This window comes from Chrysoperla carnea, chromosome 1 (genome assembly GCF_905475395.1).
Source record: "Chrysoperla carnea chromosome 1, inChrCarn1.1, whole genome shotgun sequence".
Taxonomy (NCBI): domain Eukaryota; kingdom Metazoa; phylum Arthropoda; class Insecta; order Neuroptera; family Chrysopidae; genus Chrysoperla; species Chrysoperla carnea.
In genome coordinates this window covers 17,442,396-17,460,302 of record NC_058337.1, presented here as the reverse complement: position 1 = coordinate 17,460,302, position 17,907 = coordinate 17,442,396, and the positions used below count along the sequence as shown (strand labels likewise).

The window sequence follows — 17,907 nt, the reverse complement described above, 5'->3', positions numbered from 1 at the left end:
CATAGAGATGGTGGACGTCATTCATTGGTAAATAAATATAATATTTGTAAATTTGTGTATTTTTATACACTTCTCCCATGTACACGTACAAATTGCGTCACTTTTAATTGCTAATATCTCATGTATGGCATGGTAAATCATCTTCTAATTTTAACAGCAAGTGTATTATGAATTAAATATTTTATATTCTGAGTTTTGAGAAATTCTTGGAATATCACTTTCGTGTAGGTACTACCTTAATATCTCTTCGTTTTTTACTTATAGATTGACTTATAGTGATTTTATTAACACCTATACCAAAATTTTGGTCGTAGCATCAATATTCTTAAGCGTTACAAACTTGGGACTAAACTTAGTATACTTTGATATGTTACATATATACAGGGTATAAAAATTTTATAGATGATACATTGATACTAATGAGAGTGAGGGAGCTAAGAAGCTGAATTAAATTATAGTTAATAATAACTAATAAGTCATTATTATCAAGTAGTAATTATTTTAATAACTTAAGTTATTCTTATTTTTGAATATAAAAATATTTGATTGTACAAGTACAACATGAATTTATAAACATGTGTGTTTAACGTGAATCTATAAACGTTGAAATAAACAAAGTAAAGTATACAGTCAGTATACACAATACTGAATACACATCTATATATGTCAGAGTGTCATATGTGTAGGTACGTTCTTACGTCTAAACCAGTCTGAACCTACATAATGATTAAGTCAAGACGAAGCATAAACATTTCTTAATGAACTCAACTATTATATACCAGTTAAAACAACACAAAAATTAAAGTTTTTGTTATCTAAAATAGTAAAATGTTGAATATTGTGCCAATAAACAGATTACACATGCATTCAGGTGTAAAAATTAAATTTGAATTAACTTAAAACATTCAATTACATGATTTTTTAATAATGACGTTTATCATCAAATTCAATTGTAATTGATTCTTGAGCTAATTTATTTCATTGTGTACAAGTTCATTTATTCATTAATAAAAAGTTCAAAAATTTATTTTATTTCTCACCTATGATCCAAGGTGATTATCAATTAGTAAGTACTAAAACTTACTGTGATGATAGTGACGGTAAGTTGTAACTAACAAAATTTTATGTTTTTTTTAGAATAAAGATTACTGATTTTTTTGTTGTTGTTTCAGTTCCATTAAATTATGATATAAATAATAAGTTTAAAGATATTAACGTTAAGATTATGGCTGGTTCTGGTGCATGTAATCGAACGGTTACTCGTAAATGGGAAGTTTTTGCTGGACGTAATACATTTTTTTGTGATGGTCGTCTAATGACTGCTCCACATACAGGAGTTTTTTACTTAACAGTATCATTAATTTCAATTACCAGCGCTTTATTTTTTATTTTTGAGTGAGTATCGAATTAAAAGGTTATACATATTACGAAATACATTAAATTTTTAATTATCTTTAATTTGTAGTTGTCCGTACTTGACGACGCGTATATCGCCATTGATTCCAGTAATTGGAGGAATCTTGTTTTTCTTTACAATGTCAGCTTTGTTAAGAACATCATTTACAGATCCTGGTATTATTCCAAGGGCTACTCCAGACGAAGCTGCATACATTGAGAAGCAGATAGGTAACTTCAAATGCATATTAAATTACTTCAACAGTAGTCTTTTAAATTTTTTGTTTTGTAGAAGTGCCAAATAGTGCTAACAGTCCAACATTTCGGCCACCTCCTCGAACAAAAGAGATTGTAGTTCGGGGCCAGACTGTTAAATTAAAATATTGTTTTACTTGTAAAATATTTCGACCACCCCGTGCCTCACATTGCAGCCTTTGTGATAATTGTGTGGATCGCTTTGATCATCACTGCCCATGGGTAAGATTTACAAATAATTAATTAAAAAAGTTCAGTTTAGCAACTTTAAATAATAATCTTAAGACATTAGAAAAATAACAAATTATTGTAATTCTTTACAAAGATCTCGAGTTCATCGGTGGTTTTTCAAAAATGTCAATGATTTTTATTAACAAAAAAGTTGCAAAATTCAATACCAAACAGTTTTTCGTGCTTAGCAATAAATACATGACTCAAGTAGATTAAAAATGGAATGGAATAAAAATGTTAATTATTTTATGTGAAAAAATTTATAATTATATTTTTTTTTTTAAATTTAACAAATATTTGTCTAAATAATTTGTCAAAGTAGATGGTAGAGACTGATTGTACCGAAGTGTGTACGCAATTAATTAAATTTAAAATAAAACTCTTCTAATGCAGCTACCAAACAAATTTTCATTCCGTGCCAACACAACGCACTTTAAGTTTGGTTTGAGGTAAGACGAGCTTTCTTTCAAGAATTCAAACAATTGAATTTTCAAAACGGTAATCGGTTTTGTAAATTTTTTCGTATAATTAACAAAATCATTAGTGATAGCAAAGTTGATAGCCGGTATGCATTGGAAAAGTTGGGGAGGTGTTTATAGAATCCCAAAGACGTTCAATCAACTTAACATAGTCATATAAAATATACGGCCCCTGCATGTAACCCAAAATTTGTTTAAATGCTTATTTTGGTTTAAAATTGTCATTTAGTTGGTATTTTTAGTCGTTGAATACGAATCCGAAGTCAGATTACACGAATTCTGTCACGTCTTCCGAAAATCATGCCATTTTTGTCAGTAACTATAAAATAAATATATTAATCCAAAATAAGCATTTCAAAAAATTTTATTGTTACATATGACTCCCGTTGGGAACCTATGCCATTCTCTGACTAGGTTAAGTTGGCTGAATGTTCCATGGGTTCATCAGCATGTTACAAAAAGTTTCATTAAAATCGGTGTTGTTTCCCAACTTTTCCACTATTGGCATTTTTTTCCGGCTTATTCATTGTATCATATGTGATTCGACGTTGAAATTTCACAACTTTCATTTTGTTGTTAAAAAACCATTGATTTTTTGTAAAAGCAGCGGCTCTATGCTTTACGTAAAAATATAAATAATTGTTTTCTCTTCAAATGTCTTTAGAGTTAGACCATTTATATAAAAAGCTGTGAAACTGAATCGTTACCTTAATTTCACTCAATAATATATTTTTTTATTTAGGTTGGGAACTGTGTTGGTAAACGCAATTATAGATACTTTTACATGTTTATCGTGTCTTTAGCTTTCTTAGCCGTTTTTATATTCGCTTGTGCTGTGACGCATTTAATATTATGTAAGTATTATAGTTTTTTCGCCTGTTTTCAATCAGTTAGTGGTGTTGTCGTCAAAGGGCCATACTATTTTATTATGGAAATTGGGTTTCGATGAAATTAACTGAAATTTTGAGAAAAGTTAGAGTTTAGAAAGTGCTGATGTTGATCAAAAGATAAGGTATTAAGGAAAATGGTCCAAAAAATTTCAAATTTTATTTATCATTTAATCATCCTTTTATACGTCTTTTGTGAAAAATTCATATCGATTTTCTGAACAGTTTAGGAGAAATATACTACCAAATAAATGTGTTTACCAAAAAAAGGCACATTTCTCATAAACCGTACAGACAATCGATATGAATTTTTCACAAAAGACGTATAAAAGGATGATTAATTGATAAATAAAATTTTAAATTTTTGTTATCATTTTCATTTCAACTCTTTAAGGTATTGATACCAAAGATTTAAAATTTTATGTATCATTTAATCAACCTTTTATACGTCTTTTGACAAAAAAAATTCATATTGATTCTCTGTAAGGTTTAGGAAAAATTAACTATGAAGTTCAGTGTTTTTACCAAAAAAAATTTTTCATTTTTATTCATAGTTCTTCCTTTTGGTATGATTTTAAAGGGTAAAACTAGAGGAATATTGATAAAAGTTTTTTATGTAAATGTTAAAACATTTTTAAAAGTACAATATTCATTCTTCATATACTACCATGTAAAAAGAGCTGTTTTTTATTTTTTATTTATCGTCAACTGTACAGATAATCGACTTGAAATTTATACAGAAGACGTACTAAATACTTTGGCACACAAAATTTCAGTTTTTTGGTAACACTTTCGTTTTGGTATCGAAACACTTTAATTAAATATTAATAATTTATTGCCATTTTGTTCCATTTTTATTAAGAATAACCAGTCAAACGATTGAAACCACTAACTGGTCGGTGTACAGGCAAAGTAACAAAATATATTAAAATATCTGAAAATTCTAAGCTAAATATTTTTTGCAGTAACAAAGGAAGATAATCCATTTCTAGATGCTGTAAAAATATCACCAGCTAGTGTAATTGTGACTGTGATTTGTTTCTTTAGCGTTTGGAGTGTTTTAGGCCTTGCAGGTTTTCATACCTATCTGACAACAAGTAACCAAACAACAAATGAAGATGTAAGAAATTTTTTAACCATAAAAATTAAAATTTTAAACTTAAATAAATTGTTTTTTTCATTTTAGATTAAAGGCTCATTTACTGCAAAACGTGGTCAAGATAGTTTCAATCCTTATTCGCAAGGAAATGTTTGTTTAAATTGTTTTTATGTATTATGTGGGCCAGTGCAGCCTTCTTTAATTGATAGGTAATTTTATGAATATTATTTACACTAGAAATTCTAATGTACACTAAACTAATTTTTTTGCGAGAATTAATTAATATTCTATATTAATAAAGTTGAGGAATATTTCTAACCGATTTCGATTAGACTTTAACTCGGAAAATTAGTATTAGTAGGCTAGTAATAATAAAACATAAGAGGGGAAGCGCAAGTAGATCCCTAGCACCTAGACCAAGAAGTCTTCTATGCCCTCTTTAAAAACAATCTGTCAGCCGAAGACGAGACGTCTTCGGGTAAGAGATTCTATTAAAGTCAGATTAGGCTAAAGGATTCTGTCGAGGCCAGAGTCCATGCAGAAAGATCACAGCTTCTCCGCAGGATCTCTCCCAGGATTGATGGGGTAAAAAACCATTACTGGTCCAATTAGTTGGATAATAAACCGTATTATATAAAGCATGGTCCATATTTTGATTCGCTTTATCTAGTGATTATTCAGCCACTCAGAACTTCCTCTTGACTTCCGGTATCTCCTAAAATAGTAATTATAGCTAAAATATTTGTTCAATTTAGGGTATTGATCTATTAAGATATGAGACGTTTTAACGTTTTATTTCTAATGACGATGCGACTAAAAATAATTTTGCACGAAAAATTCAAAAGATGTAATTATCAACGACATAAAAATGTAAAAAAAAAATTGAGGGCCATTGACCTCCTCTGTTTTCATAGATTTCTGCAAAACTAGTCGGTGGAAATTTAAAAAAAAAATGTTTAAATTAAATTTAAAATCTCAAAAAATTATTGAAAACAAAAAAAATCCGTTGTGTCCGATTAATTAAGAATGTATGAGCACAGTAGTGGGGATGCAATATATACATTCAATATTGATAGTGAATTATGTGAATATAACTTGACATTATAAGACTTCATTCGGATTTTTTTTTGTAAAATAACATGTAAAGGAGCATTTTGGAAACTCGTGTCCGTGAGAACATTTCTTCAACACATCAAGACGAACAACATACAATTAGCTAATTTAACCGAGGATCATTTTCCTTTTAAACTGTGCGGGATCCTTTGAAACGGAAGTCTCAAATATTTGCATACACTCATTTTTGTGGGAAGTGAGACTTAAGAAATTTCAAATGATCAATTCTACATATATCCTGTAGTATCTAAAAGTCTACAAGCCCATGCTGAAATTTTTCTAGTGAAATGAACCACTAGGAATCATGTTGAAAAAGATGCTTCTATATGTAAAAGTAAGTTTAAGCACCATGGCGTCACTTTTGCGCGGTACAGTTGATTACAGGTGAGAATATGAATGTCACACCCCTTGGGGTCTCACCCCTGTACCATCAAATATGTACGTCGTTGTTGAATACTAACTCTGCATAAGTATTCGAAGCGAATTACATAAATGTCGAAGATAAAAAGTTTTTTTAACTTTCGGTACCGAAGTTACCGGATTTATTTCTGTACGACATTTATTTAATTCGTTTCGAATGCTTATGCAGAGCTAGAATCCACGCCGTACATATTTGATGGCGCAGGGGCGAGATACCAAAGGATGTTACATTCATATTCTTATATGTACCGCCCAAAACTCAATTCATGGTGCTTAAAGTTACTTTTACATATAGGAGCAACTTTTACTACATGATTCCTGGGGATCATTTCGCCCGAAAAATTTCAGCATGGGCTTGTAGTCTATGAGTTTAATAATTTTGTTTATTAACAAATCCACAGCCATCAAAATGTATTTCGTATAAAATCGACTACAACACATATTTATTACTAAGTTAAACATAAAAATTTTTGCTATTATATATAATAGAAGCTGTATAAAATAAAATATTGTTGTTTTAGAAGAGGTATTGTAACTGATGAATATCGTTTAGAATGTAAACAACCAGTTTCATCGGATAACAATATACATAATACAAATAAAATTTATGGAACAGTTAAAGTAAGTTTTTAGTAAACAATAATTTAAAAAAATTATTAAATTTTTTAATTAAACAAATTTTTGTATTCAATTTTTCAGAATGGAATTTCACAAATTAGTCTAACAAATGAACAACCCCAAACAATTTATAATTATACTGAAGATATTGGAAACGGTACGTACGATTTTACTTTATAAGATTCTTGTTTCTAGGAATAATTTTGTTTGAATTATGATATATGGAAATGTAATTTGCGTTCTGTATAGTGATAAAAACGATCACCATTTTCAGAACAAAATCCGCAATTCCAAATTTCTTACGTAAATTGTCCCATTTGGGGCTCCTACCCAAAATAAGAAAGTATAATATTAGTATATTTGGCGTTCTGACAATAGTTCTTTTTTCTATCGCTAGATAGAGTCTTTCTGAGCATTAAAATCCAATAATATACAGGATGAACCATTTTAGTCTATTATGGCTAATAGCTTTGTAGTTAATAGTTTTGTAGTTAACCAATCAAAAAATAACTTAAACAAAAGTTGTAGTGTTTGATGGGGGACATAATGATCGGACGTCAGATTGGACCTAGTTCTCTGCATTGCTTTAGTCAATTTAGATCCTAAAAGGTACGAGATAGAATAGCACTTTAAATTAGAAAGTTAATCATCATACAAAAACTAACATTTTTGCTAAAATCGTTAGCTTTTTATACCATGTATATGAAATATATCAAGGTATACTAAGTTTAGTCCCAAATTTGTAACGCTTAAAAATATTGATGCTATCAAGAAACTTTTGGTACAAGTGTTCATTAAATCACCTAATTAGCCCATTTCCACTTGTCTGTCTGTCAACACGATAACTCAAAAACGAAAAAAGATATCGAGCTGAAATTTTACAGCGTACTCAGGACGTAAAAAGTAAAAAATGTTCCTTATAAAAAAATAAACAACTTTTGTTTGAAACATTTTTTCGTAAACATCACTGTTTACCCGCGAGGGATTTAGAGAAATACAAATAAGAATAAATAATTAAATAAGCTGAGTTTATGGCTATGGGAAATTAAAGTTTTCTGCATTAACATAAAAACGTTGAAATTTCCTGGGTATTTTTATAAAATTCATCAATTTTTGCACACAAATAATTCAAAAAATAATGGAGAAGATGTAAAATGTAGAATTTTTGAAAAAAAATACTCCCTGTGTTATCCTTTTTTTGTGGTTCGCATTAGAAGAGCTATATTCGTATAAAATTCAATAATTTCCGTCCTCCATAAGTTCTGAATCTATTCATTCTTATAATGACAGGGTTCAATTAAATCAACATAATTTACATGTTTATAGATATTTTGTGCGCCTTGTTGTCCTTCAGTAATGAAAGTTGTGATCAAAATTTGGCATTGCGGGCTTATGTTCTAACAAAAGACGAGGCTTAACATATATATTTTAAATCACACAGGTCATATTATGAAAAATCAATCAAATAATACAATGATGCATCAAAGTAATAGCACATCGTCCTTAAGTCACATACACCAATCTACCATGGATTCACCACCTCCTCCTCCTCCATACATATTACGTGATACATCCCCAAATCAAATGTATCCACATTGTACAAATGTTGGTAGTAATATATCACTATATCGTGGTGTCACGTCACCATACTACACATCAAATACGAGTATTTTAGGCAATAATTCACCACACAATAAAAATTGTATACCCCAACAAAAGGGCATACATCCGTCACAGTTGAATTTTAATTTATTAGTACAAAAACCATTTTATAATAATAATAACGAGTTAACGGCAAGTACACTTCCATTACGTAAATCATATGATCAACAACAACAAATTGCTGGAAATAATTATTTACAGAAGAAGTATCGTGTTATGGATGAAAAATCGATATCACCCACTTATCATTTAACAAATGAATTTTCACCATCACCACCCACACGTCGTTGTCATGATCCAGCTGGTAGTACATTTGCATCACCTAGTCGATGCCATGAGCAATCAGCTGAATTGATTCGATATTATTCATATACTTTACCACGTTTACGCCAATATTATAATTCGCCAGATAAAAAGCATATGAATCCACGTCATATACGACCTAAATCGTATTATTTTTATGATAACGTTCAAGCATTTGATGCTGAAATGTTACGCCAACAACATGCTGATCCAAAAATGTATCATCCTATAATGCCAAATCAATATTTTCATCCGCATGTTAGTGCTGGTGGTATGTCTAATATTTCACCATCATCGCACAGTACTTTACGTGGTAGTAGTGATCATATGATTAGTAATCCACCACGACCGCCCCAAAATAATATTGATAGCTCAAAAATGTATCCTATTTTGCCAAATTTAAGTGTTATGAGACATTTTCCCATACCTGAGTATAGTAAAACATACATTCAAAATAGTCAATCGAATATTCCTGAGTAAAAAATATTTTTACAATGTTTTATTCTAATTACTTTACCTTTTTTGAAAATTTAAAATAATATACATTCTGTTAAAACTTTATTGAATAAAAGTAGGTTATTAAATTTTTTTAGGATCGCTTTTAAAGCTTAAATCATACTATTCTAAATTGTGAATCGAAAATTCAGTTTTCCATTTCATCTTATTCAAAATTTTGAATCGGAAAATAATTTAAATTCTGGTTGATATAAATTCAATTATTCATTAAGTTGAGATTAATGGAAATAAATGGGAACAAATATTTTTAATTACCTGTTTGTTTCGATTAAAACTCATTCGAAATTTGGAATCAGAAAAAAATACTTTTAATTTGCTATAAATTTCATTTCAAACTCAAATAAAATTTTCAATGGACTTGAATAGAATTAAATCAAATTGCTTTGATTTGATAAAAGTGGGTATCCCAAAAAATGTTTATTCAGTTTTAAAACCTGTATCATTGCAGTCTAAAATGGAAGAACTTTTTTTGGGATATACACTTTTAAAAAAACACGAAATTCTGATACATGAAGTTCTGATTTATTCCGTTTGATTTGCGTTTATTTCAATATCAAAATGCCGAAATCTAATGAGTTTCTCCTGAATTTTTTTTATTTTGATGACTACTAATCGTTCGCTATTACGTTCAAGTCGCGAAACAATAATCCGTTCCAATGTCTTCTCGCTCTGTTTGATATAAGGTGATCATGACAGCGTGGATGATTAATTTCCACCTTTCCCACTTAGGCAAACAAAGCACATAAATAGGCAAATTAACGAATTAGAAAAAAAAACTTACTTTTTCTGATACGGTATATTTTTTAAGCTAAATATGATAAATTAAATATCAAAAAAATGTTTGTAGAACTCTTAAATACACCTAGAAAAATAAACATAATTTTTAATGAAGCGGTTCTTTGATGGCTTTCTTAAAAATTTCAAGATTGAATTTGTAAATGGATTTTAAATATTTTGTTCCATTTCTTGTGTATATTTGAGTCATATAAACATTTCTGGAGTAATTCCCTTTATATGTTTGTATAAAAAATTATTCACCCTTATCGACAAAGTATTTTGCAATTATCTACTTTGCAAGTGTATGATCAAAATTTTGTACAAGTATATACTCAATATTTGATACATTATAAATATCCGTTGAGAGAAAAAAATAAATATTATAAATATCCGTCAACAGTGGTAGAAGATACTATAGCTCATTGACAGAATTTCCAAAGGTTACCAAAATTTCATCGATTATTTTTGGAATGATTGTTTCAGTACATATCATATTGGATCTTCAAAGATTCTTCATTTTCACCTTCTTTTACTTTTTATCATGTTCAAAAGTTGCTATTAGTATTAAATCTGCTCCTCATTGTTCCATATAAATATGAGTTTTTATGCCTACATATGCCTATCATTTTTTCTACTCTAAATTCTAAAATTGCAGAAAAGGGCTGTACGTCTAAGATCTCTAAGTTAAAATAATACAAGTACTATCTAGTATTTTGATAAAAATTATGCTTCCAAAGTTCCAGGAAAATCAACCAACTTTTATTCAATAAATTAATAGATCGATATCTGCCCCGAAAATGTCAAGCCTAGTTAGATAATTTTGGCTTACGTTTATTTCGAGAAATGACAATTTTTTGCATTTCTTCTTCAGAAGCTACTGTGGTCATATGCTACCATAGCTACTCCATGCTAAATTATGTTTTGTTAAAAAGAGATAAAAACAAATCTATAAAAAATGAAAAAAAAATTTTATTATATATTTTAACGCGAGAGGCAGCATTTTTTTAGAATTCAAATTGCTATTTCTTGAAGTAAACCGTGATACAAAATTCTCGCGTAATGATTGCATGATGGAATCACAAGAATCTGATATACGTGATATAAGTTATAATCAACGGTGCTTTTTCGATCCAGATTACAGTCTATAACAGAAAGTTATTGCCTGTTAACAAATATAATAAAACTCGCAATATATGTGTAAATGGTAGACATTTTGTCGTTCAATAACAATCGTTAGAGAGAAAAAACTGGATATAGAATTAAAATTTGTAGTATTTTGGTATTTGGCAATATACTGCTCAATATAAAATATTTTTTAAATGCAAAATATACCTTAATATGATAATTAAAAAAACTTTATACCACATTTTAATATAAAATTTATATATATATGTATTTTATTAAAAAAATTAATAACATATTTTTTCACTTGGCTTAAAATTAATGGAGCACAAAAAATAAAATGGTGAGTGCGTTAAAAAAATAATTTTAAGTAATTGGAAACACTATTTATTGCATGAATATTTTTTTGTTAAATAAAATAGTCGTAAATAGTTGTAAATTTTTCACACATAGCATATTATAGGCATATTGAGGTAGTCATTTAAAAGAAATGTTTAATTTTCTGCTACCAGCATGAAAACTTTGCTTTATCCATCTTTTATGTCGGTATGAAAACATTGTTAAAAAACATTCGATTTCTGTATGTGAGGTATTTTTATTCCATTCGGTCCTTTGCAATTTATTGGGCTAGTTTTTAATACTGCATCAATCAAGTGGCTGCCTCTATTGGCCAAAACAAAATGTGCCCTTTTTTCTGCTTTTTCCATTACCATTTCGAGCATCTCTCTGGTATAGCGATGATTTCAGTAATTATCGCTATCTTCAATAATCTTTATATTAATTGCACTTTGTATGGAAAAAAGGCAAATCATACTTCAAAATGGTTCCACTGACGCCAAAATACTGAGCGCGGTGACGATACGGCATTTCTAGGTTCTGGGCCACGACCTCTCTGACCGCTTGAACCAGTTCATTAGAACGCCTTGGTCGTTGATTAAAGGCATGTTGACGATCTCCCACTGTCCCGTGGGACAGTGGGCTCAACAAAACGTTGAGTTAATACAACTGAATAACTATTTTCAATGTACAGCGTCACTATTGTGGCTCGTTGTATCGGTGTGAAGCGAATTATGATTAAAATTGTAATGACGATTGAGGAATATGTCTAATCAACTCAATCGGTTGATTAATTCGATATAATTCAATGTTTACATACCAACATAAAAGATGACACACCCTGTATAGATTCAACAACATTTTGCTCACATCTCATAAAATTTCAATTTTGGAATTCAAAATAATTACACATAATTTATTTTAGCTGCTGACTTAGAAATTTTTAGATGAAAATCTTAACTGCCTGCTCGTTGGTAATTGATGACACGGATAATGCTTTTGTTTACTCTACATTTGGTAAAGCATCAAGCCGTGTTTGAAATACTACGTATAAAAAACAAAATTTAAAAATAAAATCTTATTGTTTAAATTCCCAGTGTGTTTGCTCTGCATATTCCCACTACATCGAGAGAAAATTTACGAGCCGATTGTGACAAGCGAAAGCACTCTCAATGTGAAAAAAAATTCCCAAAGTTGAGAAGCTATTTATTTTCACATATAGATAAATCACTTAAACCAACAGAAAATTCTGCTTATTAGCATGCATAATCAAGTCTAGTTAAAGATGTAACTATAAACATAATAAAAGAAAGTCGAAAAAACCATGCTTTTTTTTTAAACATTTTGCAACGAATATTTATTTATGCCTTAAACATTATTAGTTAAGTAGACAGAATCTGCTTAAATGCTAAAAGTGATTTGTAATTTTCCTCATTAAGGAAAAAAATCGGAATATTGAGTTTGCCAAAGTAAAACCACCAAAATAATAAAATCTCCAAAAATACTTTCTTTACGTATTCACTTTTACAGTTGACGTTATTTTACTTCCATAAGGAAAAAGTTGGAAAATTGAATTTAGCAAAGGAATTCACACCAGAAGTGATCAAATAACAAACCCCCAAAAATAGCCTTATTTACTTAAATTCACTTCTACACATTCCAGAAGATGTGGTTTTTTTTGGCTTACGAAGCTGTTTAATTTCTGAGTTTAGTGAAAACAGTTATTTAAATTAAAAATCTGCAGGCATGTGTAGTTCGTTCAACTCATTTTAAGGTCCAGTATCTGGAAAACATATCCCTTCAAAAAATCATGCTAACAAAAATATATTTAAGACATTTTTAGGTGAAGTTTAAATTCTTTAAATTAGCTTATCATAATGTTCGCTGTCAACTTTATTGTTATCAAAACATTCGACAAGAACCTTGAGAGTGGCACAAATATTTCCTGCTTATTTTTAGTTTAATCAATAAAGGTTTTTAAAGTTAAAGCAAAAGCTATTTTAATTCAATAAACTGAATCAATCCGACCGATTTTGAGGTATAAGCCTGTTTAAATGCCATTTAAAGAAAATGTTATGCGCAAAAACCTATCGGATAGCGTCACTTGATTCGTTGAAAATATCTTTCACATAAAAATAAAAATTACTACAAAAAAATAAAAATTAACATTTTAAGAATATCCCATATTCCCAGAAAATTTAAAAATGAACTTGTTGCAAAAGTTGGAACAATCAATCAATCGTCTGCTGTTATATAATTAGTTATCACTAATTTTGATTACTGTTGGAATGTAAATACGATTGTGAAAATGTGTGCTTTAATTGTTCGTGAGACCGTACTTTGTAGATTAGCACTAAAATAGCACGTTTATTATGAGCTTCGAATATTAAAATGTTAGCGAATATATTATGTATCCGGTAATGATCCAGTAATATATAACTTGTAAAATTTAAATTTTTATAATAATAAAAATTCTGCTAATATATATAATCTGATGATAAACTATTGTAAGATTTATTTTCTTCAAATTTAAACTTTGCTAATTTTAATCGAGATATTCCCATGTTTATATGCTAAATTGTACTAGTTAAATATTATAATTAATGAGAACTTATTTCGACTAGCTTGACCCGTGCGGGATCCCGCTCGCGTATTTGCCGTAACCCGTGGTACCCTGTACCCGTAGCTAACAACAAACAACAAATTTCGTAGAAAAGTGATGAAAAAAATTAAAAGAAATTTTGATATCATGTTATTATACAAAATATCAAAAGAATCTCAATTAGAGCCTCAATAAGAACACTCAGTCGATCAGAACTTTGTGATAGGTTAGCAGAAATTTACGTGTTTGGGTATCGGCTCTTGGTTCAATGTAATTGATCCACTGAATAATACAATTCATATAATAATCATCAAATTTTGAAAACTATGTCCTATGTTCTCATTATTTATAACTAAAGGCTAGTTTGCATCGGTGAAACATAATCGATAATGTCGTTTTTTAAATGTGCATATTCTTACAATATAAACAAAGATGAAACACTTTTGAAATATGCATGGTTAGATTATTTCAATTGAGTATTAACGGATTAAAAACTATTATTATTTGTCTAGATACAATAACAGGATGTTTCTATTAGTACTTATTCTCATCTTTCCCTCGTTCAATTATTTATGGCCGGAAATGTATTATCCGATTAATACTAAGGTTCCTCAGACATCAAAAACTGAAGGAATTTGTGTTACTATAAATAAGTTAGAATAAGCTAATTTAGCAATTTTTGCGTGTCAATATTTCAAAAAATAAGTAAGCATTGAAATTTAGCACACGCAATAAAAAAAATAAAATACACTAGCCATCCGCTTTTATATCTAAATTGTGTATGGTAAATTTCATTACCTTCTTCAAGTTATTGATACGCCAAAATTATTAAATTTGTTTTACTTAATTATTGAGATCTCTGCAATATTGATGTTTGAGGGACCTTCAATCAATTTTCCATGTATATTTAAAACTGACAAAGTACTTACTTAAGCAATTGCAGCGATATATAAAACTTATGGTCTAGGATATGCACGAGAAAATCCGTGCGAGATGACTGCGTTAACATTTTGATATCAGTCAAAGATACCAGAAAAAACTCGATCTCGTTACTTCAATCAGGAGAGAGAAAAAAACCGCTAAAATTGATATAATTCCGAGGAGACCTAGAAACAAATCCATTGCCACCTGTCTGTCTATATTTCATGATGCAGCTATGTCGAAAAGCCTCCTTGTAATTATATTATTTTTGGAGATTTACATCTCCCCTCTGAATGGAGTTACGAAATCGAGTCTTGGTGAAACACGGCAGATCGAACGGTGGTTTTGATTAATACTGCTCGGCACAGCTATCTCGTACGAATTTTTGTGTTTATCTAACATACCATTATCATTAACTAAAATTATAAATTGAAATATATTAAATAATTATTTTTTCTTTTTACAGGAAGTAGTGCCAGTGTTAATTATTTAGTCCAAAATGAAATACCACTTGCTGTAATACGACCATTAAATTCCGAGTTAGGTATTAAGCAACATCCTACAAATACAATTGTTACAAATTCTTCCCCAATCTATTCCAATCTTCCAAACAAATCAACAATGGAGAACACATCAGTGTCCGTACAACAAGAAGATATACAACACTTAAATATAAAATCAACAAGTGAAAAGAAAAATTCACGTAAACAAAATGAACAAAGAAATTCACAACAAGACATAGTGGTTAGTGGTACAACAACAGGTGGTGGAGGTTGTGGTCAAATAAATAATACTGTAGTGATGAATAAAAGTTATTCACAAGATGAATTAAATTTAATTGTAAGTGACTTAGATTTAGATTTTGTGACAATACGTGAAAATCATATGATTCCATCAACTAATATTAGTGAAATGAATAAAAAGAGTGACAATATGTCAACAACAAATACAATACATAATATTATCAACAATAAATGTGATTCTGATTTGACTATACATGAGAAAGAGAATAATTTATTAAGTGCAAGTCGTTTAAGATTATTACAAGATACAACAATGATTGAATCTGCATTAGATTTAGATTCATTAGATGATTCTAGTATTGGTAATAATAGTCAAGCCGGTTTATTAAAAATTGGTATTGTATAGCATACACTCTATCTCGGATGAAAAAAAACAATCAACTCTGCATACAACACTTACTACTACAAACTAACTTTTACACCATTTTTATTTTTATATTTAAAAGAAAAATCACAATTTTAACATTTTAAAGAAGATTTATGTATATACGTATATTAATTCGAAGTCATGTAAATCATTTTTCGATTTTATTTTAAATAATCAGTATCTCAACTGAAGCGTTATTTATATTGTGTTCATTAAATGAACTTATTTAAAGCGGCCCCTAAACGTATCTTCAAGTTTTTTAAACTTAGTTGTGCAAACAAATGGCCCGAATGGAGCATAAAAGTTTATACCCTACATTGTTTTTTTTTTTTTTTTTTGTTAAATAATTTGATTAACTTTGCACTCATAAAGTTTGTACATATAGAAATGTAACTCAAACAATTTAATCATATTTATTTGAAGTACAAAATGAATATTTTACACATCACGATATGTTTCTAACGGTAAAAGTCTGTGAAATTATGATGGTGTAGTGTAATTTCAAACACTTGATTTTTTAACAGAATCTTTAATCAAATTCCAATTAACTCATTGCCTGTACCATCATAGCAACTAAATTTTATTTTGAATGTACTCTACAAACAGGTAAACGCAATGAAAATGTGTGCTATGTCTGATTTAAAAACTTATTTACCATAATCAATTTAATCATCGACTAAGTCAATTAACATGTAAATTAAATATAAAATACCATAATGAAAAAAACAATAATTACCAAGCAAACAGATTTTTAACCTCATGATAACTTTTGTCTAATATATGGGACAAAATATTTTACAACCGTTGAGCACAATTGACAGATGGAGAAAATTTTCTTTTTTTTTTGAAAAAGTTTTGAGTTGAATATTCTGAGTAACCAATATTTTGAATGTTTAAAAATAAAGGTAACCTAATAGTTTTTCAAAATTGCCCGTACATGGCACATAAATTATAATAGTTTTTGATTTTTCGCCATTTAAAATTAAAAATGAATGTCCCATATTTGGGACAAAAGTTATCAAGTAATGTAAAAATGAACTAGGTGGCTGGTTATCATGAGGCTAAGTAAACAAATTAGGATTCATTCGGATTTCAGTAAAAAAGGCGGCACATAATTGTTTTAAGGCACGAAAAGATTATAGTAAACAGTACACAGTAAACTTGTATTCTGCAATTTCTTTGTGCACATATATCGTACCAACAAAAAATCAGACACTGCAGATATTATTTTGATTTTAATACTTTGTTTGCACCAACATCTTTATGGTTTGTGAAAACCTATTTGAGGTAGCAATATTATAAAAATTTAATTGAATGTAATAACGATAACTAAATGTTGGTACCTACAAATTCGTTTTCATCAAAATAATTCATGCAAGTTTCAGTCACTTCCCCTACTTATACTTGATTGTATAAATTACATGAAGAAGTCCAGAGCTAAATAAGGTTTGGGCCAAGGATCGCGTGCTAGTTTACAAACAGCATTTGTTATACAATTTAGTTTGAAAAACTTATTGTTACGTTTAGAGGCCTCCTTTTTAATGCATATATACACAAAAACAAGTAAGTTCACTCTGTGCCTCTAAGGACTCTTTGACTTATTCATATATGAATTATAGCCAAGCGATTAATCGATCCAATAAAGAAATGTTTACTTGATGCTTTGGCAATAAATTATATTTATTCAGGGCTAAAATTTTATGTAAATAATAAAAAATTGAAAAATATCATAATATCATTCACTACTGGTACAATAATTACAAACAATGAAAATTTCTATAATCGAAAAACACGTTTGTATAAAAAAAATGATTTGTATAGGGTGTGAAAAATGGTGACAAATTTAAGCTATTATATTCTTACATTTGAACATCCTATATTACTTTAAGAAAAAAAATTAGGTTGTTTTTACGTAACGTCACAATCAAGAGGACAAAATCTAAAAAATAAGTTGGTACCTTTATTGAGAAATTTCTTAATGGCAATGTGTCGAGAGTATGT

The 17,907-nt window shown here is 29.2% G+C and overlaps 1 protein-coding gene across 1 annotated transcript; it reads left to right on the top strand.

Annotated features, from left to right (window-relative positions):
* The first annotated feature begins 1,004 nt into the window (after window positions 1–1,004).
* Window positions 1,005–16,641, top strand: LOC123290918 (palmitoyltransferase app). The gene is made up of 10 exons (XM_044871300.1): window positions 1,005–1,100; window positions 1,173–1,395; window positions 1,466–1,626; window positions 1,688–1,872; window positions 3,103–3,214; window positions 4,213–4,367; window positions 4,434–4,555; window positions 6,401–6,500; window positions 6,579–6,654; window positions 15,203–16,641. The coding sequence occupies exons 1-10, from the start codon at window positions 1,043–1,045 to the stop codon at window positions 15,883–15,885; spliced, it is 1,875 nt and encodes a 624-aa protein (XP_044727235.1). The 5' UTR covers window positions 1,005–1,042; the 3' UTR covers window positions 15,886–16,641.
* Window positions 16,642–17,907: the final 1,266 nt, after the last annotated feature.